This window comes from Ochotona princeps, chromosome 6, assembly GCF_030435755.1.
Source record: "Ochotona princeps isolate mOchPri1 chromosome 6, mOchPri1.hap1, whole genome shotgun sequence".
Classification (NCBI taxonomy): Eukaryota; Metazoa; Chordata; class Mammalia; order Lagomorpha; family Ochotonidae; genus Ochotona; species Ochotona princeps.
In genome coordinates this window covers 28,470,024-28,493,917 of record NC_080837.1, presented here as the reverse complement: position 1 = coordinate 28,493,917, position 23,894 = coordinate 28,470,024, and the positions used below count along the sequence as shown (strand labels likewise).

At 43.3% G+C, this 23,894-nt stretch overlaps 1 protein-coding gene across 8 annotated transcripts in view; it reads right to left on the bottom strand.

Moving 5' to 3' along the window:
* The window catches only part of DMXL2 (Dmx like 2), a 158,135-nt gene extending 134,736 nt beyond the window's left edge, over positions 1-23,399 (bottom strand). For 5 of the 8 annotated variants that reach the window (XR_009245600.1, XM_058665854.1, XM_058665850.1 and 2 more), the window contains exon 1: positions 23,032-23,197. Coding sequence is in view for 7 of the 8 variants with exons in the window: in XM_058665854.1 (XP_058521837.1) it covers positions 23,032-23,118 (87 nt within the window). In the remaining variant the exon portion in view is untranslated. Of the gene's footprint in view, positions 1-23,031 lie in introns of all 8 variants that reach the window. The other 3 variants (XM_058665852.1, XM_058665851.1, XM_058665853.1) reach the window with 1 other exon arrangement.
* Between the last annotated feature and the right edge of the window lie 495 nt (positions 23,400-23,894).

Below are 23,894 nucleotides of genomic sequence, written 5' to 3'. Positions count from 1 at the left end.
AGCAGCAGCAGAAGGCCCGTGTTTGAGCCCCTGCATCTACATGGGAGACCAAAAAGCTCCTGGTTTCTGCCTAGCTCAGTCTTAGTCATGACAGCAATCTGAAGTGAACCAGTAGATAGAACACTTTTTCTCTCTCTTCTATCTCTCCCTGTGTGTGGTTCTGCTTTTCAAATAAAAAATTAAAATATTAAAACTAATTTAAAAATTTTGTCCTGATCCAAACCAAAACTGGTACAAAAATTGGAGACATAGCAGAGCATCAAAGAAAATGTGAAACATGGGGCTAGCATTGTGGTGCAGAGGTTAAGCCATCACATGTCACATTTGGTACTGACATCCCAATATTGGGGTGAAGTTTTGAAATCTAACTGTACCACTGGAGATCCAGCTTCCTGCTGGTGCTCTAGGGAAAGCAACAAAAGATGGCCCAAGTACTCGGGCCCCTGCCACCCAAATAAGAGATCTGGATAGAGCTCTGGATTCCTGGCCTTGCCTGGACCAATCCCACCTGTTGTGGGATGTGAGCCAGGGGACAGATTTCCCTCTGCTCCTGTCACTCTGTCTTTCAAATAAACAAATCTTTTAAAGAAAGAAAGAGAAAATGCGGAATTAACGAAGACATTAGAGTAGGGAATGCAATAAGAATATTAAGATAAAAAGTTAGCAAAACAGATGTGTAATAGTAACAACCACTACAACAATCATACGTGACCCCTGGAGACTCAGAATAGGTACATATAGAGTAAGGTTTTTCAACATCAGGTGCTAAATACACTTCAGCCTTTAATAAAAAGTAGCAAAAAGTCATGACCAAGAATAACAGACTGGGCCCAGTGCAGTGGCATAGCGACTAAAGTCCTTGCCTTAAACATGCGGAGATCCCCTAATGGGTGCCAGTTCTAATACTGGCAGCTCCCCGCTTGTGGCCTGGGAAAGCAGTCAAGAACGGCCCAAAACCTTGGGACCCTGCACCCGCGTGGAAGACCTGGAAGAAACTGGCTCCTGGATTCGGATCGGCACAGCACCAGCCGTTGCAGTAACTTGGGGAGTGAATCATTGGACAGATCTTCCTCTCTGTCTCTCCTTCTCTCTGTACATCTGACTTTGCATGAAAATAAAATAAATCTTTAAAGAAAAAAAAAAAGAATAACAGACTGGTCACTCATATGCACTACTGCAGTATAAAATCTTATCTAGAAAACAATCTGGTAACATGAATCGACATTTAAGTACTTGATTCTCTAAGTCTATTTCTAGGTCTCTATCCTTAGAAAACATCCAGACTGTTAGTACTAAGATATTTATTGCAGTATTATGTAAATCAATTTTTAAAAATATGAATGACCTACACTTCCCCTAATGCAAAATGACACACTGTCATGTAAAATACACTGTCCATCTTACAGGCTTTTCTAGGAAATGCTGCCCACCCACACAGTTCTTTTGAAGGAGCAGCCATAGCAAACCACATGACCGACCTCCACAGCACATAACTGACTATACCAGGAATAGACACCCGATTTCAAAGGCAAGGATTGAAGACCAAAAAAGCTAAACACTGGCCAGTGATCCACAGCAAATTCCAGCTTGAAAAAGTGAGCTGTGTTGCCATGCATCCCCCTACCCCATCCCACCCAAATGGACCTCCACTGCTTCTGCCTTACTGGGGTTTCCTGCACCTTCAAATGCAGAGGATACAACACCTCCAGCAAAGAGGGCTGCTGCACTTGATGCCATCAGAGCCCTGCTCCCAAACACAAATGTGACTCATTTGCTACATTCCTTCTCCAATGGACTATGTGAATGATAGCAAAGTCTCCGACTTGGTGGGGCAAAGGATAGTGAGCTAGGCCAGAAGCCTTGATACTCAGCAAAGAAACAGCAAAAAACATAACAGGCTGTAACAGGCACCATAGCCAAAAGTCGTTATGTACATACACAAACACAGGCCAATCACTGGTTTTCGTGCAAGCTAGTCCCAACTGACACAAAATAAATGGAGACAGGCAATGGTGACCGCAGGGCCAACTAGAGTCACCAGTCCACAGAACTGACCAAAGTTCCTAACAACCAAGACCAGCTGTAGTACAACTGACAAGATTCCTGGAAGATCTGCCTACACTTCCTCTTCTTTACCCGTACACTAAATCTCTCACTTCTGCAGTTTAACTCTACTTACATCAACAAACTACTGAAGAGTTACTGTGAGCCAGAGACCCAACACATCATGTGGATGAAAAACAGTGTCCCTGCCATATGAGAGGTATATTCTGCCAATGTGGGATGGGGGCCGGGGGGGGGGGGAAGACTTGTAAGTTTTTTTCGTATGGTAAAGGGTTAGGATTCTTATTTTAAAATAGCCATAAATAAATAATAAAGGCAATTATGCACCTAAAGTCATTCTTTCTTAAAACCTCATTAAATGGGGAGGGAGGGAGGTGAAAAAAAATACTTTATTAAACCCCTCTAAACCAGTTTGTACATAAAACAAATATATACCACAAAGAATAAATTAAATGCATATGTAACCATCCTGAGAAAGGATGACAAATGAGCAACTGCAAAAACTATGTATCCTTCCTAAATTACACCTTCCTGCCACAAGCCAATGTAGCCACTATACTTTTTGGGAATTCGTTTAGTCTCTTTGCAGTTTTCAACATCTATAACAGATGTAAATATGGTTTAGTTTTGCCTACCCTCTGAACTTGGTGTGCATAAGAATTATGTAATACGCATGCATCTCTTAATGTCTTGCTCTTTTCCTGAACAACACGCTGGCCAAAGGTTTATGCAGGATATATGCAACTGTGGTCTATTCACTTCCATTACTTATTAATACTCCAAACTTACTCACTGAAACAATGCAGCTCTGAACATACACACTTTTGTGTATTTTTCTACACCATTATGCAGAAGAAGAAATGATTATAGAATGTGTACATCTTATTTTTGCTACATAATGCTAAATTGCTTTCCAAAGAGACTAACATCCTCCAACTGACATCCTCACTAGCAGTATGAGGATTCCTATTAATGAACTAGTGGACAGACATCCTTGCCATGATCGAACAAGACTTACCTTGTGCAAATGTATTAGGTATGTAAGGTATCACCCAACTTCAATCTGTCATTTTTGATTAATTGGGGATAGTCCCTTTTCTGTGTTTGCCATTTAGATCTTCTGTTGTAAAGTGCCTGTTCAATTCTTTTATTCATTTTTGTATACCCAGTTACCACTTTCCTACTGATTTATAAACATTTTTATTACTAGTCCTTGGTCAAACGTGTGTTGCAATTATCTTTACCAACTCTGTGGCTTGCATTTTACTCTTAATATGATTTTTGAGGATATTCCTAATTTTAAAGCAATCCAATTTACCATAAACCTCTTCTTTCATAGTATGGTTCTTTTTTTAATTTTTATTTTGCTATAATCCCAAGCTTACAATAAAAGCTAGAATAGTTGCAAAGAATTTCTGCTAACCCTTTACTCAGCCTTTCAAATGTTAATATTTTACCACATCTGATTTCATCCCTTTCTCTATTTAAACAGATGGTTTATGAACAACTTGAAAACCATAGGCATGACTTTTTATTCCTTAATACTTTAGTATTTTCTATTTAAAAGGCTTCACATGACCAAAGCACAATCATCATATCTACAGTTTTAAGTTTTCCAAGTATTCCAAAAGGGTACTTTATACTAAAACCCAGGGCTAGCATCATGGAACAGTATATCAAAACTACCACTTTTATCCCCAGTCAGCACTGGTTCAAGTCCTGATCCAGGTCCATGCCAATGTACCTGGGAGGACAGCAGATGAGCCAGATGCCTGGGCCCCTGTCACACATTAGGGAGACATGCATGGAGTTAGACTCTTGGCTTTGGCCTGGTCCAGCCCTGGCCACTGTGACCATTTGGGGAGTGAATTAGTGGGTGGGAAGTCTCTGTCCCTCCTGCTCTGTAACTCTGCCTTTCAAATAAATATATATTTAACAAGAAAATTTTACAGCTTTTTCTTTTAAAGATTTGTTTACTTAATATTTATTTTTATTGGACAGGCAGGTTTTACAGGAAGAGAAGGACAGAGAGAGCTTTTCCATTTGCTGGTTCACTCCCCAAATGGTTGCAACAGCCCGAGCTGAGCTGAGCTGAAGCCAGGAGCTTTATTCAGGTCTACCATGTGGGTGCAGGGACCCAAGGACTAAGACCATCCTCTGCTGCTTTCCTAGGCCATAAACAGGGAGCTGGATCAGAATTGGAGCAGCCAGCAAGAGAACTGGCACCCATATGGGACACTGGCACTGCAGGGCAGAGGATTAGCCTGATGGCACAACCACTCTGGTCCCAACAACCACAACAGCAACAAATTTTAGAGATGTCTCCTTATCTGTTGACTTAATATTTGTCAGTTTCATTAACGTTTATCTTATTCAAAGGGTTATAATCCATTATCATTTATTTTCTTAAGTTGTCCCAAATTTGGCTAGTAGGAGGGTGCCCTTCAAGCTAGTTCTGTGTCATACACACAACATTCAATCGTATTTTCAGCAATTTCCTTATTTCACAAGAAACACAAGGATTTCTCTTACTCTCCCTTTCTCACAACAGAGCTCAGTCATCCTGACATACTTTCTAGTTCTTCACCTCCTTCTAGCTCCTCACTGTGGTTCATCCAGATGCTGCCCTGTACAGTTGCCATCTGGTGACTACCAGACACCTGAATGTAACCAACTTAACCCACCTGCATTTCAACTGCTCTGCACAGATATGCCTCCATGCCCACCTCTCACGAATGGTAGGCCTCCATAGAATACAGTCCAGCTGGGCCCAGCGCAGTGGCATAGTGGCTAAAGTCCTTGCCTTGAACGCGCCGGAATCCCATATGGGCACCAGTTCTAATCCCGGTGGCTGGCCCCACTTCCCACCCAGCTTCCTGCTTGTGACCTGGGAAAGCAGTCGAGGACGGCCGAAAGCCTTGGGACCCTGCACCCAAGTGGGAGATCTGGAAGAAGTTCCTGGATCCTGGCTTCAGATCGACTTTGCAATAAAAATAATAAATAAATCTTAAAAAAAAAAAAAATACAGGCCTGCTTGTTCCAAACCTCCCAGTTAGAACTCCACATGAGAAATCTGTTTGGCTAAGACCCTGAACCTCAACTAAAATTTGGAGACAATAAATCCCTCACTTTATTTCTCTGCCTTTCAAATAAATAATTTTTAAAATTCTTTTAAATAACATGAAAAGAATTCATAGAACAGCTTTTTGAAGATCTAGAAGGTAAATGATAGCAGGTGGACTAGGAAAAGAAAGTTTGACATGCCGGAGGAACTACAATGGGGAGCCCACGACAGGAGACAGAATTAAGGAAACCATAGAAAAGGAAGAGCTTGAAAAAGCTAGTCATTAAGCTGGTTTGTTAAACTCCTGGACTCAAGTCCAGGTTGTATAGACGTGAATCTTAACCTAAAACAGCAAAATCTTTGAGAAACACCACAATGCCTGTTACAGGACTACACAGCACACACACAGGATATATTGTGAAGCCTTTGAAAATCAAACTGAGAGCCCAGCGATACAGTTCAACTGGTTAATCCTCCATCTCCAAGCACTGGGATCCCATATGTGCACCAGTTCATGTCCCAGCCACTCCATTTCCCATCTAGCTCATTGCTTAAGGCCTGGGAAGGCAGTAGAGGATGGCCCAAAGCTTCATGCAGACCTTACACCCCATGGAGATCAAAAAAACAAATCTCCTGGCTTGGATCAGCTCAGCACCAACAGTTGTGGCCATTGGGTAGTGAATCAATGGATGGAAGATCTTTCTATCTCTCCTTCTCTCTGTAAGTCTGCCTTTCCAACAAAAATTAATAAACTTTAAAAGAAAGAAAATGGAACTGACACTCAAATTACAATCCACAGAAGGCTGGCTGAAATTTTCATTGTAGCACAAAGAGTACAATTTGTACTAAAACAAACAAAAAACCATTATTCTCCATAGCATTTACACACAATCCAGAGTCTCACACTATAAAACAAAAATGTCCAGCACACAACCCAAAATACTCAGCTTCCAAAAGACAACAAAAAGATGTTGAAACTATCTGGCAAATATAATAGCTACCCGAAAAATGTTCAGAGTGTAAGGGAGCACTCAATCACCTAAACTTCCAGCTCAATCAGTAAAACAAACCTAAAGCATGTATACTGTAAGAAATAATAAATGGCAGAAACCAGTGAATTGGCAACCAAATAGCAACAGAGAATATGAACAAATGAAATCCTCTAGTAAGAAAAAATGTCATAAATAACCAATTCAAAAATACATCAGTATCAGTCCTGGTGACATTTAAAAAGAAATGCATAAACTCAATGCATGTAAATCTATAAAACTGAAATGAAATGGATGAAGAAACTAATTCTTTTAAGACTAGAAATCACAAAAAGACATGCAAAATGAAGTTCATTACTGGAAAAATTTTTTAACTATTAAAGAATCAAACACATAGCTGAAAACCCTAAAGAAAACTCTAAAACCCAGATTACTTCACTGGCAAAGTCTAATAATATTTGAAGGAGAAATTATGTCAATTCTGTACAATCATAAAAGAAAACAGAAAAGGATGAAATTCATTTTATGAAACCAGCATTACAATAATAAAACTATGACACAATGATAAAATTAGATAAAAGCTGTACAAGGAAAAAAATACATTAATATTAATGAACACAAATGTAAAATGCCTACCAAAACATTAGCAAATCAAACCTAATCATAAAAAAATGATACACCATATAAAGTTGGGCTTATACTGATAATGCAAGGCTGGTTCAATTTTTAATAACCTAACACTATAATTCAGCACATTAATAATAAAGAAAAATACACAACGATATTAATGGATGCAATAATGCACTTGGCAATCTTTAAGATCTCTTTATGACAAAAATGCTCAACAAGCACCCAGCGGCGGGGCCTAGCAGCTAAAGTCGTCGTCTTGAACACCCCGGGATCCCATATGGGCACCGGTTCTAATCCCGGCAGATCCACTTCCCATCCAGCTCCCTGCCTGTGGCCTGGGAAAGCAATCGAGGACGGCCCAAAGCTTTGAGACCCTGCACCTGCATGGGAGACCCAGAAAAGGTTCCTGGCTTCCAAGCTTCAGATAGGCGCAGCACCAGCCATTGGGGTCATTTGGGGAGTGAATCATCGGACAGAAATGTATATCTGACTTTGCAGTAAAAATAAATAAATCTTTTTTTAAAAAATGAACAAAAGAATGTGCTTCTACCAGAAAAAAAAAAAACAAAAATGCTAAAAAAAGGGCCCGGCGCCATGGCCTAGCAAATAATGTCCTCGTTTTGAATACGCCAGGATCCCATATGAGCACCGGTTCTAATCCCAGCAGCTCCACTTCCCATCCAGCTCCCTGCTTGTGGCCTGGGAAAGCAGTCGAGGATGGCCCAAAGATTTGGGACCCTGCACCCGCGTGGGGGACCTGGAAGAGGTTCCAGGTTCCCGGCATCGGATTGGCACAGCACCGGGCGTTACAGCTCACTTGGGGAGTGAATCATTGGACGGGAGATCTTCCTCTCTGTCTCTCCTCTCTGTATAACTGACTTTGTAATAAAAATAAATAAATCTAAAAAAAAAAAAAAAATGATAAAAAAAAAAATCTTGTTCCACAATGACAAATCTTTGTGTGAATGTGCTTACTCTGATTTGAACATGACACAATGAATAAGTAGCAAAGCATGACACTCTGCTGATTTAAAATTTTTTCAATTTTGAGAATTTTTTAAAACTCTAGTAGTAGACATCTTTGTCACCACAATGTTAGAAAATTTCATTTGTAATATTAACAGGTTGGAAAGGAAGAAATAAACTGCAGCAGCATATATGTCTATACTGATAATCCCAAAGACCTTGTAAAAAATTAAAATAACTCCTAGGAACAGCACTGTGGCACAGCAGGTTAGACCACCACTCACACAGCCAGTATCACATATGCGCAACAGTCAAGCTCCCTGCTGGTGTGCAGAGAAGAGCTCAAGTGCCTGGGTTCCTGCCAACCACACAGGAGAAAAAGGAACTGAGGCCCTGGCTCAATCTGCAGTAGTCATCTGGGGAATAAACCAGAGGACACAGGATCTCTGTCTCCCTGTCTCTTCCTCTCTCCCTGTAACTCTACCTTCCAAGTCAATAAATCTTACAAAAAAAAACAAAAACAAAAACAAACTTCTGGAGCTAATAAGATCACATGGTATTATCAACATTCAAAAACGATTATTTCTCATGGGTCATACAGTAGCATCGTTTTCTTCAAGAAGGATTTTTGTTTTCTTTTTCATTTCTTTACCAACACATAGGTCATTCTGTAGCATGTTATTTTAACTTCATGTTGCTATAAATTTTCTATTTTTCTTCCTGTCGTCAGTTTTCCTTTATAGCTTCTTTTTTTTTTTTTTAAGATTTATTCATTTTATTACAAAGCTGGATATACAGAGAGGAGGAGAGACAGAGAGGAAGATCCTCCATCCGATGATTCACTCCCCAAGTGAGCCACAACGGGCCGGTGCGCGCCGATCCGAAGCCAGAGACCAGAAACCTCTTCCGGGTCTCCCACGCGGGTGCAGGGTCCCAAAGCCTTGGGCCATCCTCAACTGCTTTCCCAGGCCACAAGCAGGGAGCTGGACGGGAAGTGGAGCTGCCGGGATTAGAACCGGCGCCCACATGGGATCCCGGGGCATTCAAGGCGAGGACTTTAGCCGCTAGGCCACGCCGCCGGGCCCTAGATACGGTTTTTGTTTGGCTTTGTGTCTTCATATCTGGATGTAATAGTCTCTACTACACTGTTACTATACATCCTCTTAAGAAGCCATAAAGGGGCCCGGCGGCGTGGCCTAGCGGCTGGAGTCCTTCCCGTCCAGCTCCCTGCTTGTGGCCTGGGAAAGCAGTCGAGGATGGCCCAATGCATTGGGACCCTGCACCCGCGTGGGAGACCCGGAGGAGGTTCCTGGTTCCCGGCATCGGATCGGCGCGCACCGGCCCGTTGCGGCTCACTTGGGGAGTGAATCATCGGACGGAGGTCCTCTCTGTCTCTCCTCCTCTCTGTATATCCAGCTTTGTAATAAAATAAATAAATAAATAAAAAACCCGTATCTACATACAGGATATAAGCAACTGGAAACAGTTTATAAATAAGCCACTTAACACATCTTTGAAAATTATTTGATATATTTAATAAAACGTATGAGATCCATACGTGTAAAACATTGACAAAAACACCAAAGATTTACATAGGTATATTATCATGCTCCTAAATGGAATACTCAACATTGTAAAAACATCAATTCTCAAACTGATCAACAGATTTAACAGAAAAGCAATCACCAAATTCTCAAAACTTAAACAGAAGGATAAAAAGAACTAGACTATTGTTAGAGAGTTAAGTTAAAGGAAGCACACTATTCAATTGTAGGGTTTATTAAGAAGCTAGCAACCTATTGTGGCAAAGGGGTAAACAAATCAATAGGACAGAAATAGACTCACACAAACAAAACTGTTCTTTTTATATACAAAACTACAAAGGAGAAAGGTTGGCTTTCCAACAAATGGTGTTGGACCAACTGGACAGTCACACAAAACAGCCTCAATATAACCCTAGCCTTTCTAAAACGCGTGAGAAGGAGGAAACTGGACTGCATTTTAAGGCTCTTCAGCATGAGAAAACAAAAATGACTGCACAAGGCCTGCAAAAAAATGAAAATTTGATTAAACTACTCTATTTTACACGGAGATACTCAAGACTAACTGTCTTAATCCACTTGGTGTTGTTATAACAAAACATGTGAAGCTGGGAAGTGGAAGAAGCCCCGTTTCACTGACAGTTTTAGACCTGGGAGTCCAAGCTCAGGCAGCCCGACCTTTTCGGCCTCTGGCGGGGTCTTTGCCCACCTCACAAACACAGCAGACAACATCATGGCAGGAGTTCATGCAAGAGGGAGAGGGGTTGGGCCCGGCGGCATGGCCTAGCAGCTAAAGTCCTCGCCTTGAACACCCCGGGATCCCATATGGGCACTGGTTCTAATCCCAGCAGCTCCACTTCCCATCCAGCTCCCTGCTTGTGGCCTGGGAAAGCAGTCGAGGATGGCCCAAGGCTTTGGGACCCTGCACCCGCGTGGGAGACCCGGAAGAGGTTCCTGGTTCCTGGCTTCGGATAGGCGCGCACCGGCCCATTGCGGCTCACTTGGGGAGTGAAACATCCGATGGAAGATCTTCCTCTGTCTCTCCTCCTCTCTGTATATCTGACTTTGTAATAAAAATAACTCTTTAAAAAAAAAAAAGAGGGAGAGGGGTCACCAGCAAGATAGGAAGCAGGAGATAAAACGGGGACATGCACCTGGGAACGCATCCAACCCACTAAGGCCCAAAAAGCACGGATCAACAAAGACAGCATTAATCCATTCATGAGGGCAGGGTTGAGTTCCCAGCTCCTGGCTTCAGGTTGGTCCAGCCCAGCTACTGTAGGAATCTGGGCAGCAGACCAGCACATGGAAGAGGTCTCCCTATGTTCTTTCTCTCTTTCAAATATTATTCCCATTTTTAAAAAATATTTATTAAAAATATTAATGAAGTTGTCAAGCCTCTGTTAAAGCGAAGGTTCAAATAACTAATAGCACAAATGAGAAAATTAACAGTACAGATACTACAAACCTAAAAAACAAAGTTGGCTGTCAACTTTACACTCCATTTAAAAATATACAGAAAAAAATCTTTAGAAATAACTACCCAAAACTCGTTTAAGAAAAAAAAAAGGGAGAAGTCAACAATCTCAAATCAATATAAGCTTTCTCAAAGCAGTCTCAGTCAAACCCACCAAAGAGGGTTGTGCCACCATAAAATATTTTATCTTCCTTTTGTACTTTTCAAATTATTTACAAGGGCATATGTTACCTTTTAAATTTTAAAAGGGAAGGGTAGGGCTGGGAGGCTCAAGTTTCAGCCTTAATCCTACCACACATCCAGCTATGCAGCTTTCATTGTATCTCTCGGTCTCTTAACAGCACTGGCTTCCTCATCTGTGAAATGAGGGCATCAGACTGGATTTAAACTGCAAAAAAGTTTTGATGTCATATACCAATTTAGCAAGAGACAGATAATAATCTTACTTGTAAAAACTGGGAGTGGGCATTTGTCCTAGTAATTACAAGGCCAGTGGGGATGCCTAGCACCTTTATCAGAGTACCTGCATTCGAGTTCCTGCTCTGCTCCAGAACTCAACTTCCTGCTAAAATACACCAGGGCAAGAAGCAGGTGATAGCTCAAGTGTCCGGGGTCCTTGACACTCAGGACACCTGTTCTGGAGTCCTGGCCTAGCCTTGACTATTGCAGACATTCAGGAAATGAACCAGCAGGTAGGAGCTTCTACTCTCTCTCAGCCACTCTGTCTCTCGAACAAATAAATGTTGCTTTATTTCTGACATACCGACTACATACCAATGAGATTATTAAGATACTATCAGACTGAACGGCTACACACAGTTCAATTATTCTACGGTCAAAATCATCACTTTGGTAGATGATTCCCAATTAAACTAATGCATAACAATAACATACACAAAGTCCTGCTGCACAACAGGGACCATTTTCTGTTAGTTTACTATTCAAGGGTATGCACAGGAGGTAGGCACTCAGGTATTTCTTTCAATAAAGGAGAACCAGAGACTCAAATTCATCACAATTCTGCCCCAGAGTGGCCTGTATGATCACATATCCAGTAAAGCTGCAGCCTGTGACAAGGGCATCCCATCCAGCTGCAGTTCAAGACCTGGCTACTTCACTCCATTTCAGCACCTAACATAATTGAGAAAGCAACCAAAGATGGCACAAGCACTTTGGCCCCTGCACCCATGTGGGAGACCCAGATGAAGCTCCTGGCTCCTAGCTCCTGGCTCCTGGTTTTGGTCTGACCCACCTTCAGGACGTTCTGGTTACCTGGGAAGCGAAGCAGCAGATAAAAAAATCTGTCTAACCCTCTCTCCTCTGATTTTTCAAATTAAATCTTAAAAAAAAATACCCAGGGATTGGAAACTTTCTGCTTTATTTTCTGTAGTTCAACAATCTGAATTCTACATAGTATATAACGCAACTATTAATTTCTCAATTAAAAAAAAAAAAACTTGAGTTCAGGGCTGGCACAGTGGGATAGCAAGCTAAGCTTCTACCTACAGGTGCCAGCATTCCATATGAGCACCAGTTCAAACTCCAGCTGTTCCACTTCTGATTCAGCTCCCAGCAGCAGAGAATGGCTCAAGCCCTTGGGCTCCTGCACCCATGCAGGAGACCTGGAAGAAGCTCTTAGCTCCTGGCTTCCAATTGGCTCAGCTCCAGCCACTGCAGCCATTTGGGGAGTGAGCCAGAGGATGGAAGATTGTTCTCATCTTCTCTGTCTTTCCAATAAAAATAAACGTTTTGAAAAATGCAAGTTCTTCCTGTTTATCAGTCTTTTCCTCAAAAAAGTGGGCTTTCAATTATATCTACATAAAAATTGTCCAGTATGCAATTACTATGGTCATATTTGAATGCGCCAAGTGTTCATGAATTAGCACATTCTTAAGAGACTTCTGCTGTTCTCCAAGAGTTATGACTGAGTCCAGATCATCATGAAGAGGACTGGCAACCCAATCAGATCTGCCATGCTCTTCAATTGTCAATTGTGCACTCAGCTCAGCCTAATTGTTTACATGTATCATGGACAAAACGGTGCCCCCTCAAAATGGATAGGTTCAAACTCTTAGTCCCTCTCCCTGTATTTGGAAATAAAGCCAGAATCTCCAATTTGTTATATCAAAGTCTGGCAAGAGCATACCTGAGGAAAATGTGATGTCAGCCTGATACGCGCAGTCTGTCAGTTCCTCCTAACACATTAAGACACACCCCTGTGGTTATGCAATAAGGTGGAGGAATCCACCATGGTGGGAGGGTTTGGGGAGGGGTGGGGAGAACCCAAGTATCTATGTAACTGTGTCACATAATACAATGTAATTACTGAAGTTAAATAATAAATAATTAAAAAAAAAAAAAAAGACACACCCCTGGATTCAAACTCACACCAGCAGAGCTCTACATAGGGATTGTATTGTCATGCCCTCCCATCCCTGTAAAACCAGCTTTATTACATGTAACTTCTTGGCACTGAACTATATCAAGAACCGTCATTAAAAATAGCCTGTGGAAAGTTTACCATAAAAATGTTGTATACTATGAAAAATGCCCTTTCCATTTATTCATTTATGTGTACTTTCTTTAAAAAAGGTTATGTCTAGTTGCTAAAGAAATGGAATGGCAATTAATGTACTCAGCCTTTATCTACCATTAGAGAAAGTTCCATGACAGTGCTGTACAAGCACTCATGAGACATGCTTTATATTTTAACAGGATCATTTTAATTTCTATGCCAAGAACGGACCTAAGCACTGGACTACAGGCAGAAAAGGCAGGGAAATTATTTAAAATTCTACTGCCATAAGCCAGGACGGTAGCAACAGAAATGGCAGGAAATTGTCAGGTTCTGAGCATATTTTGAAGGGAAAACTAACAGAATGTACTAACACTACATACCAGGCAGAAACAGAAGAGACAAATTACAAGGGAACTGGAAAAAAATGAAATTACAAACTGCTGAAGGCTGTAGAAGAATGTCATCATGAAGTTGGGGACTCTGTGATAGGTGCTAAGATTCCCAAGAAGGAGACACCAAAGCAACATCTAGATACAAAAATCTAGAATCAGCTGACAGGCAGCAGTTACGCACAGCAGAGAGCTGAACAAAGAAAGTATTCTGAGTAGGAAAAGCACTTTTACAGAAAAGAAAAGGGAGACTGGTACAGGAACACCCCTGAGGAGGAAAGAGAGCTGGCAACCTAGGGCGTAAATCAGGGTAACGCACAACCTTGGCATGCTGACAATTCATCATGGAGGGTAGCCAATGCATTGTTGCATATTTATCAAGATCTCTGGCCTCTTACTAGATGCTCAAATCACAACCCCCAATCACAGCAACCAAAAATGTCTCCAGAAAATTTCAAATGTCCTTAGGGGGTGAGATTGTCCCCATTTTAGAACAAGTGTTAAAAAGAGGACGTGCCCTTTGCCAGAAATACTGGCCACTCAGCTATATCAGAGGGATGATGGAGCACAGCGTGTCATAATTTAACAGCCTCCTGCTAACTGGATCCTCCTAACTGGATACAGTCAGGCCAAGGATGATGTGAAGAAGTTGCTAAAACATCATGGAACCAAAGTCATAATTCCCAGGAAACCTGAGCATTTTGTTATTGGACGAGAGCCACCATACGAACTATATGCATCTGGAAGTTGGACTTAATTTTTATGTTTTACACATTCATCTATTTCCCTGTGCAAAACGCCCTTTCAGCCTTAGGTTTTTGGAGGTTTTTCTAAAAAACACAAGAAGAAAACAACACAAATGATTTAGTATGAAATAAATGTTGTTACTCCTGACAAGACATAAACTTTTACAGAAATTGAAGGAAATGAAGCAAAAGAAACATCCTTCTAAGGGTAATCCATCTAACAGGGTATTATTTATGAATTTCCTATCATCCCAATAGCCTCAATTATTGTCTAGAGAACTCCAGCTCCACCCAGCTGACACCTCCACACCTACTGGCCTCCCTACCAGAGGACAGCATGACAATCACCACAGTTCTTAGCTGTTTGGCAGTGAAGTGCACTCAAGCAAGCCCTCAGCAAGGATGAAATGAGAAGGCCTGAAAGCTTCAAATGTAGACAAGTGGCTTTAAACTCATACACAAAGCACCAAGGTTACAGCAGCCATCTCTAAGCAAGCTCCTCTCTCATTAACAGGTCTGATTTTATATCATATCATGAATTAGGATTCCAGAACAAAAATACACACTAATTCCATTAACACAAAGATATTTGAAAACTAAAATTTCTATTAATACACCTGGTTTCCAAGCTTGTTTTAGAAAAACAACAAGCTGGAAATGCCTTAATGAATCTGAATCGCAGATACTCTCTATTATTATCCATTTTAAACACTGCTTGGTTTCCTATCACAAGGAAATTAAATTGGTCAGGCATGACTTATTTTTCCACTATGCCACTGTGGCTGCTGCCCAACATCCTGTGCTTATTCCGATGATTAAATATTGAAACTCTGATTTGTTCTAAAAATTTCCTGAGACTGAAGACAACATGATCGTAATCTCTGAAGCAAAGCATACACTGCAAATCCGAAGGCCAGAAAAAAGGATTCAGGACACTGGGGGAGTCAGTTGCGTGACCCAGTCCCAGGCAACCACTGTCCCTTCCCCCAGGTGCTTAGGACACAGTCACACACGATCGCTTCCACCAGAAAGTTACGTTTTCTGATAAGTGAACCAACAACCCACAAAGCTGGCAGACCCTCACCTCACCACAACCCTAGAAATCTCTCCATAAAGTCCCTATGATATTCACTCAAGGCCCATGTACTTAAAGAGTACCTAATGTACACCTTCATTTTACAACTAAAAAACCTAAAACTAAGTGACTTAGGCAAGATCACACAGGGACTGGTCTCAAACCTTCCAGCTGGGGGAATGCATTATTTAAAATCCTACCTAGGGACCCAGGGCGGTAGCCTTGTGGCTAAAGTCCTCGCCTTGCATATACTGGGATCCCACATGAGTGCCAGTTCAAATCCCAGCTACTACTCCACTTCCCATCCAGCTCCCTGATTGTGGCCTACGAAAGCAGAAGATGGCCCAAAGCCTTGGGACCCTGCACCCAGGTGAGAGACCCAGAAGAAGCTACTAGCACCTGGCTTCAGATCAGCTCAATTCCTTGGGGAGTGCACTAGCGGACGAAATATCTTTCTTCCTATCTCTCCTTACCTCTGGAAATCTATGTTGCCAATAAAAACAAATAAATCTTAAAGAATAAAAAAAAAAAATTGATGGGCTCGGTGCGGTAGCCTAGCGGTTAAAGTCCTTGCCTTGCATGCGCCAGGATCCCATATGGATGCCAGTTCATGTTCTAGCGGCTCCTCTTCCCATCCAGCTCCCTGTTTGTGGCCTGGGAAAGCAGCTGACGATGGCCCAAAGCCTGGGATGCTGCACTCAAGTGGGAAACCTGCAAGAGGCTCCAGGCTCCTGGCTTCAGATCAACTCAGCTCCAGCTGTTGTGGCCACTTGGGAAGTGAATCTGTGGATGTAAGATCTTCCTCTCTGTCTCTCCTCTCTGTATATCTGACTTTCCAATACAAATAAATAAATAATACAATAAAAATAAAAAATAAAACCCTACAGAGTCTTCCCACTAGCAACAAGGCAGCCAGGAAGCACAGGACCACCAACTTTGAAATATATTCAATATTAATTTTTAAAAGGTAAAGAAGAAGCCACACTTCAAGGACAAACAGTCCAACCCTTTTGGAAAAGTTTTGTTTTTAACTTGGCTTTCCCTTTTGTCTCAGCACAGGCTGCCAACAGATATGAGATATTAGGCAGCACACACCATTTTTCTATCCAATTCACCGATTCCCTGGGCAAGTAAAAAGCGACTTCTTACCCTCCTGAATTCCTACAATCACAGCTGGCCTGCTGGGATAAAACACACATCTTAACTCTATTAGATTGCCAGGTTCGCATGTCTTTAATAAGCTGCTTGAAATCAGGCCTATTCTTTTTGCGTCTGGGGTTTAATTCCCAAAAGCCTAGCGTATTTATTTGTTCTAAATATTTGGTGAACATACAAATGGGTTGGGCATTTTCTTTTTCACTATTTTTGTTTATTTGAGACATGCACACAAAGACAGAGACAGGCAGACAGGGAGAGGTGCCATCCCCTGGTTCATACCCTAAATGCCCGCGATGGGCCAGGGCTGGTCCAGGCGAGAGACAAACCTGGTACCAGGAACAATCTAAATCTCCTTGAGTGGCAGAAACCCAGTTCCTGACACCATCACCACTGCTTTCCAGCATCTGCATTAGCGGGAAGCTGAAGAGAGCCTGAGCCAGGGGCCAAAGCCAAGTACTCACACGGAACACCGTCGTCTGCAGCATCTTTTGGTCACTAAGCTAAACACTTACCTGGTAACACTGATCATTTTCAGAGTTTGGTGTTGCCATTACTCTATGACAAAAATGTTCTACTATACTAAAGTTAAAACAACAAAAGAGGTCATGTAGCAGCATCTCAATTTTAAATGAATTACTTCTCATTCATACTAACCACATCAATAATAAACCACATCAGTAACACAAACAAGAAATGTCAGAATATCAGTTTCTTGGGAAAATATATATGGGTAATGCTTAAAAATTATCTTTCAGATTCTAAGGGTGTTTGCTATATAATGCTAAAAGACAATGGTTTTAACAATCACTTTTGTAAAGGGGCTAGTCACCAAATAAATCACCGTTCCCTGGCTTTTGCTGTTCTTTATCAGCAAGCTAGCTCTAACTCCTTTCCGTTTCTCCAACTCTCAATCTCCTAGGAAACCTTTTTTTATGTTTCCAACTATTTATGATCTCTTCCAACAAACTTACATTATAATTATGCACATCATTTTTGTTCTCTGCCAGAATATTATAACCTCTGTAAGAGTGGAAATAATCTAATAATTTTTTGTAAATGGATCAATGTATTTAATTCTTTTTTTTAATGTATTGAATTCTTATCGCACTGGAATTACATCAACTGCCTCTATATATCTAAAAATATATAAACTAATTTGTTCCTCTGAGATTACTGTTGAAAAAACATAAGAGTAATAATCACCATGATCATTCTTTTAATTTATTTACAAAGTAAAAAAACTAAATTTTGCTTTTCAAGAAAGTAGTAACAAATAATGACATAAATGAGAAATTCACACTGCATAAAGCCTCAACATTCCTGTATCTGAAAAGAAATCAAAAAGGCAAAATAAAGTATAATAAAATTCAGGGGCTAGAATTGTGCCACAGCACGCTAAGCCATCACCTGTGACACGATCATCCAACAGACGCTGGATCAAGCTCCCAACTACTGTGCTTACTAAATAAGAGAAGAGACAGTGCTCTTCCGTGCCCTGGCTTACTCCCCAGATGGCAGCACTGGCCAGGCCTGAGTAGAGCCAAAGCCAGGACTCAGGAGCTTCATCTGGATCTCCCACATGGTGACAGTGAGCTGGATCAGAAGGGAAAGAGCTGGCATAGAACAGGAACCCATATGAGATACTGGCATCGCAGGTTGTAGCTTTACCCCATTTGCCAGAGTGTCATCTCAGGGTGCTCCACTTTCTATCCAGGTCCCTGTTAATGGGCCTTGGTAAGTAACGAGGGTGACACAAGTAGTTAGGTCCCTGCCACCTCCATGGATGAGAGACTAAAGAAGCTCCATGTTTCTGGCTTCAGTCTGGCACAGCTCCAGCTACTGAGGCATCCGCAGGATGAACCAGAAGATGGAAAGTCTATCTCTACCTCTTCCTCTTTCTGTATTAATCTTTTCTTAAAAAGTATAATAAAAGGGCCAGCGGGGTAGCCTAGTGGCTAAAGTCTTCACCTTGCATGCACGGGAATCCCATACGGACACTGGTTCCTATCCCAGCTGCTCCACTTACCATCCAGCTCCCTGCTGTGGCCTGGGAAAGCAGTTGAGGATGGCCCAAACCCTAGGGACACTCATGGGAGACACAGAGGAGGAATCTGGCTCCTACCTTCAAACTGGCTCAGCTCTGCCCATTGCAGACACTTGGGGAGTGAACCAGTAGACAGAAGATCTTTCTATATCTCCTTCTCTTTATAAATCTGGCTTCCCAATAATAATAAACAAATCCTTTTTTTAAGTATAATAAAGCTCATATACAGATCATTTCTTTGGATGACCTACAACTGACTTATTACAGTGTAATAATATCTGAAGAACTTACTTAATGTTACCTTGAAAAGAACAAAATGATCAAAGGGTAGTTTTTAAATTATCTTTTAATTCTTTTTTACATGAGCTTCTTAAAAACTCTGTTGTTCATGTAGGAAAAAAAAAAAAAGAAAGAAAGAAAACAAGAAAGTAAACAGATGGAGGAGAAAGAGCTAGAGAGATCTTCCATGCACTGGTTCACCCTCTAAATGCCCCCAACAGTCCCAGCTGGGCCAGGCCCAGTGAGGGGCCAGACTCTATCCACATCTTTCACCTGGGTTGCAGGAATTCAAGTCCTTGAGGCATCATCTGCTGCTTAAGCACAATAGCAAGGAGCTGGACTGGAAGCAGAGCTGGCCCCAATCTAGTTATTTCTATATGGGATATAGGTGTCCCAAGGGGTAGCCTACCTGTTGCATCATAAGGCCACATTCAGAAAGGGATATTTTAAAATGTGTTCTATACAATTATATCCATGTTTACAACATCGCAATTGGTGGGCCTAGCACGGTAGCCTATCGGTTAAAGTCCTCGCCTTGCATGTGCCAGGATCCCATATGTCTTGCCAGTTCTAACTCCAGCAGCCCCACTTCCCATCCAGCTGCCTGCTTGTGGCCTGGGAAAGCAGCAGAGGACGGCCCAAAGTCTTGGGACCCTGCAACCCCGTGAGATACCAGGAAGAGGCTCCTGGTTTAGGATCGGAAAGCTCCGGCAGCTGCAGCCACTTGGGGAGTAAACCAAAGTACAGAAGATCTTCCTCTCTGTCTCTCCTCCTCTCTGTCTGAATTTCCAATAAAAAAATAAAATAAATCTAAAAAATGTTTTAAACAGCATTTGATGATGCAGTTAAACTCCCACTCATGAGACTTTCATCCCATAAAAGTGTGCTTGCCTTTAAGTCCCAGCTCTACTCTCCAGTCCAGCTTCCTGCTAATGTATACTGACAGCAAGTCACAGCTCCAATAGTTGTGTGCCTGTCACCATGTGGGAGACCCAGACTGAATTCCCAGTTCCTGAGTTCAGCCTGGCCCAATCTGGCTATTGCAGGCATTTAGGGGAGAGAATCAGAAAACGTAGGGTTTGTTGGTCAATCTCTCTCTCTCAAATAAATGTAAATTTTTAAGAATTTAAGAACTGCTGTTAACTGCCCGTAAGTGCAACTGTAACCCATCACAGCTTACAAACTACCCCTAAAACTACATACATCAGTGTGGATGCCCAGTACAAACTGCAGGACCATGCCAATACAGCACAAATTAGCATACCATGACTTTACTAAGCGATCTCTCATTGCCCAATCACACAAACCACCATGCGCAAAAAACATAGAGCACACTGTAATGTCATAAACACTTCAAAAACCCTTTCTGAACTATTGTATTCTTCAAAAATGTTCAGTTTATAGACTCCAAAATAAATTATCTCCCTAAAGGGTTTTGGGTAACCATGGAATATTTCGTTAAGAACCACTGACTAGCCACGAGACAATCTTTCCTTCCCCCCCCCCCAACACACACACGCACACACACCCTCTTCAGAGCAGGCATTCAGATAAAAATGAAACATGCATAACACCCAGAAAAGCCCTCCAGAAGATAAGTCACAAGATCCTCATTCCAGTCCTGGCTGGGCCTCCTTTTAGTTATCTGACCCTGAACTAGAGTTTTCCCATCTGAACACTACAAAAATCAAACAGCAAAGCTCTGGGTAAAACAGCTTTACTTATTTTTTAAATTTGTGATTTGTTATCCAAATATAGGTATCCAAGTACGTCAGTTGATTTTAGGATGCTTGAAAATGGTGTGTTCTTATTTTTAAAGCAAATCTTTTTTATAAAGCCCAACAGGTCATTTCTAGTTCACTGCAAAATTATAACTGAATCAATGCATTCAAAACTAGGACATTAAAAATGAGATGACATGCAAAATGAGTTTGAACTGCATTTGTCAAAGGGTAAAAATAACAAGTGTCAAAAGCAGACAACCTAAACAAGCTAAGGAGTCATATTCGGGAAGATGAAACACAAAGATTCTCTTACCGCAACACAGAAATCTAGGTTAGAATGAGCAGCTCAGTTTACAACAGAGGAGCCAAAGCGAAGCCTACTTACAATCAAAGATCGAGTAGAAAACAGCAGAATATTTGATGTTTAAATTTCCTAACAGAGACTGGCAAACAAACACATATTCTAAAGCCAAGAACGATACAAATGAGATGGTATTTGAAGAAAACGCACCTAGCAGCTACGTGGAGGATAAACTAAATTGATCACAGGTGAGTGTCAGAGAACCTGGAAGCCCTTAGTCACACAAATTAAGGTTCTGTGGTAACATGCTGCCTGAGAACCGGAAAAGGTGTGAATCTGATAGACCCTACACACAGTTAGCTAGACTTGGTGACAGCTTGAAGGATGGAGGTGGAAGAAAATCTGAAAAGAATTCCAAGATCTGGTCATGGTTGGGCTCCTATGGCAGAACCACACCTGCCCATCACTAGCAGGCCTTATTCCAGACACAGCTGCACCGTTTCAGCGCACTAACCTGCCTCACTGTAAAACAACACTCCCTGACAGATGCAAGCAATGAAGGCCATACCGACCTGGAGAGGAAACTCTAACCCAAGCCTGCTGAGCTGTGTGCTAATGGAGGAAGCCCAGTGTGAACGCTGAGCAGCACCTTGGCAACCTACAGACTGGGGGCAGGAACATTCCTTCTAGCCCCCAAAGAGTCTCTACACTACTAGACTCTGAAATGAATTCTAAACAGATATCTTAAGTTACATGTACACTAAATACAGACAACACCATGGGTAATGATGGGTGGGACAATATAAGTGAGGCAAATTGAATTTTTAAAGGGCTCTCGCTAAACACAAGTGAAGCCAGGTTGATTACATTTGGAATTAAAATGTCCTGAAAGCAATCTTGTGGGGTTAATCCATCACAAAACACTCAGAGATAAATTCTGTTCCAGAATGCACCGCTACATGATTCTGCAGTTTTGCCGGGGCTTTTTTTTTTCTTAATTTCTGCAGTTTTAAAAACATACTGTTGGAAGGCAAGCACCAGGACCCAAATATTTGCCCTTGTCTAAAAAAGCATACCATTAGGCTAGTTTCCAATTTCATCAAGCAGAATAGCGATCAATAAGAAGTTGTATTTAATTCAGATCCCATTGTCTACCGTTCCTTCTAAGCGCCACTTAAAAATTTCATTTTTACAAAGAAACTCACGCTAAACCACGGGAATCCGTGAGTAAAAGCAACTCTGGGCTGGTTTTACAGCTGATAGGTTCGATCAGGTTTAGAAACATGTGTATTTCATTGTGATTTCGGGAGCAGGGGGCTCCTCCAGCGTTATGTTTACACTTTTCCTCACACAAACAGGAAAAACACTGTCCTAAAATCTGCCAAATGCTATCGTCTTAAAAAAAAAAAAAAAAAAAAAAAAAACAGAAACGAGTCAACCTTGCAGACAGATTAAAATATTACCTAGCAGGGTTGCCAAACTGTGACCTCGTGCTAGACAGGAGAGCAATGGTCCCTCTAACCCTTGCTTCCACGCTTTACCCCTTTCGGGGTAAAGGATGGATTTTCCGTTTTTTCTCGTCGGGGAATTGCGATTGTGCTTATGAGGAAGGGCAGAGATTCCGGCTCACCGCCACCGGCTCCTGCGGGAGCGCCTAGCGGCCCCAGCACCTCGCGGGCACCGCCTCCGCGCTCGCTCGGACGCCGGCCTCAAACCTTTGCCTCTCCCGGCGGTGCAGAGCAGGTGCGGCCCCGACGCTGGGGATTCGGCCGCTGCAATCCCCTTCCTGCCCCTGCACACCCGAGGGCCGCCCCAGGAGGAACCTTCCAGTCCAGTCATCCCGGGCTGAGGGCGGCTAGGCAGGGTGGATTCCTAATCCCGTCCCCTGACGGGTAATTTCCCACACAACGGTGTCACGGCTCCCCCACCGCCCTGGAGAACACTCAACCCGAGGCTGCAAAAAACATGGGGGACACGGGCGGGGCCCGCCGACACCTCACAGCCTCTGCGGGGGCTGCAGGGGGTCCCGGCCCCACACGCTCTTCCCCACCTCGGCCGCGGCTCACCGTGAAGGGGACGTCCCCGACGCTGCCCACAGAGTAGCAGTTGTCTCCAGGGTTCACCGCCCCGGTGAGGACCTGATGCAGATGCATCCTCCGGAGCCCGGGATGGACAGAGCAACGCGCGGCGAGAGGGGCGCTGAGCCCCGCGCCCGGCCCTCCTCCGCCTCCTCCTCCGGCCGCGCCAGCCGCTTCCCGGGCCGCCTCCCTCGGGACCCACCCCGCCGCGGCCGCGGCTCCGGCTTAACGCCTCGCCCCCTTCTCGCCTTCCTCCCGCCTCCTCCCTGCCACGGGAGCTCCGCCACCGCCGCCCGTGGCCGCTCGGCTGCGGAAATGCCCGGATGCTGCCACTGCCTGCCGCACCGGCGCACAAACGCGGGGCAAGAGTGCGTGCGAGGCGGCGGGGCGGGCGGGCAGGGAGAAGCGAGGCGGGGGAGGGGACGTGGACGGGAGAGGGCGCGCGGGGAGCAGGGCCGCCCCGCTCGCGGGAGCGCGCGCCGCTCGCGGCGGGAGGGGCTGGAGCGCAGTCCCTCGGCGTTCCCTCACGCCTCCCGAGCCGTGCGCGTGCGCGCGCGGTGGTTTCCGAGGTAACCGCGCGCGCCGAGCCGACCGGTCGTCCTGGGATTGCGCGCGCAGACGTGCGGGAGTTCCCTCAGCTCCTCAGCCGGCCGGGCGGGGACAGGGACGCGCCGGAGCTCGCGGCCAGTCACGAGCTGGCGCTGCTGTGGGTCGAGTCTCGTCTCCGAGTCCAGGGTGTGATGGTCATTGCAGCTGACCTCAAGAAAAGGATGCCGTCCCTGGGAAATTCCACCTTCAGAAATCTTAGCACCCTGAGGGCCGGTAAACGGGGCAATCGTCCAAGAATTTTT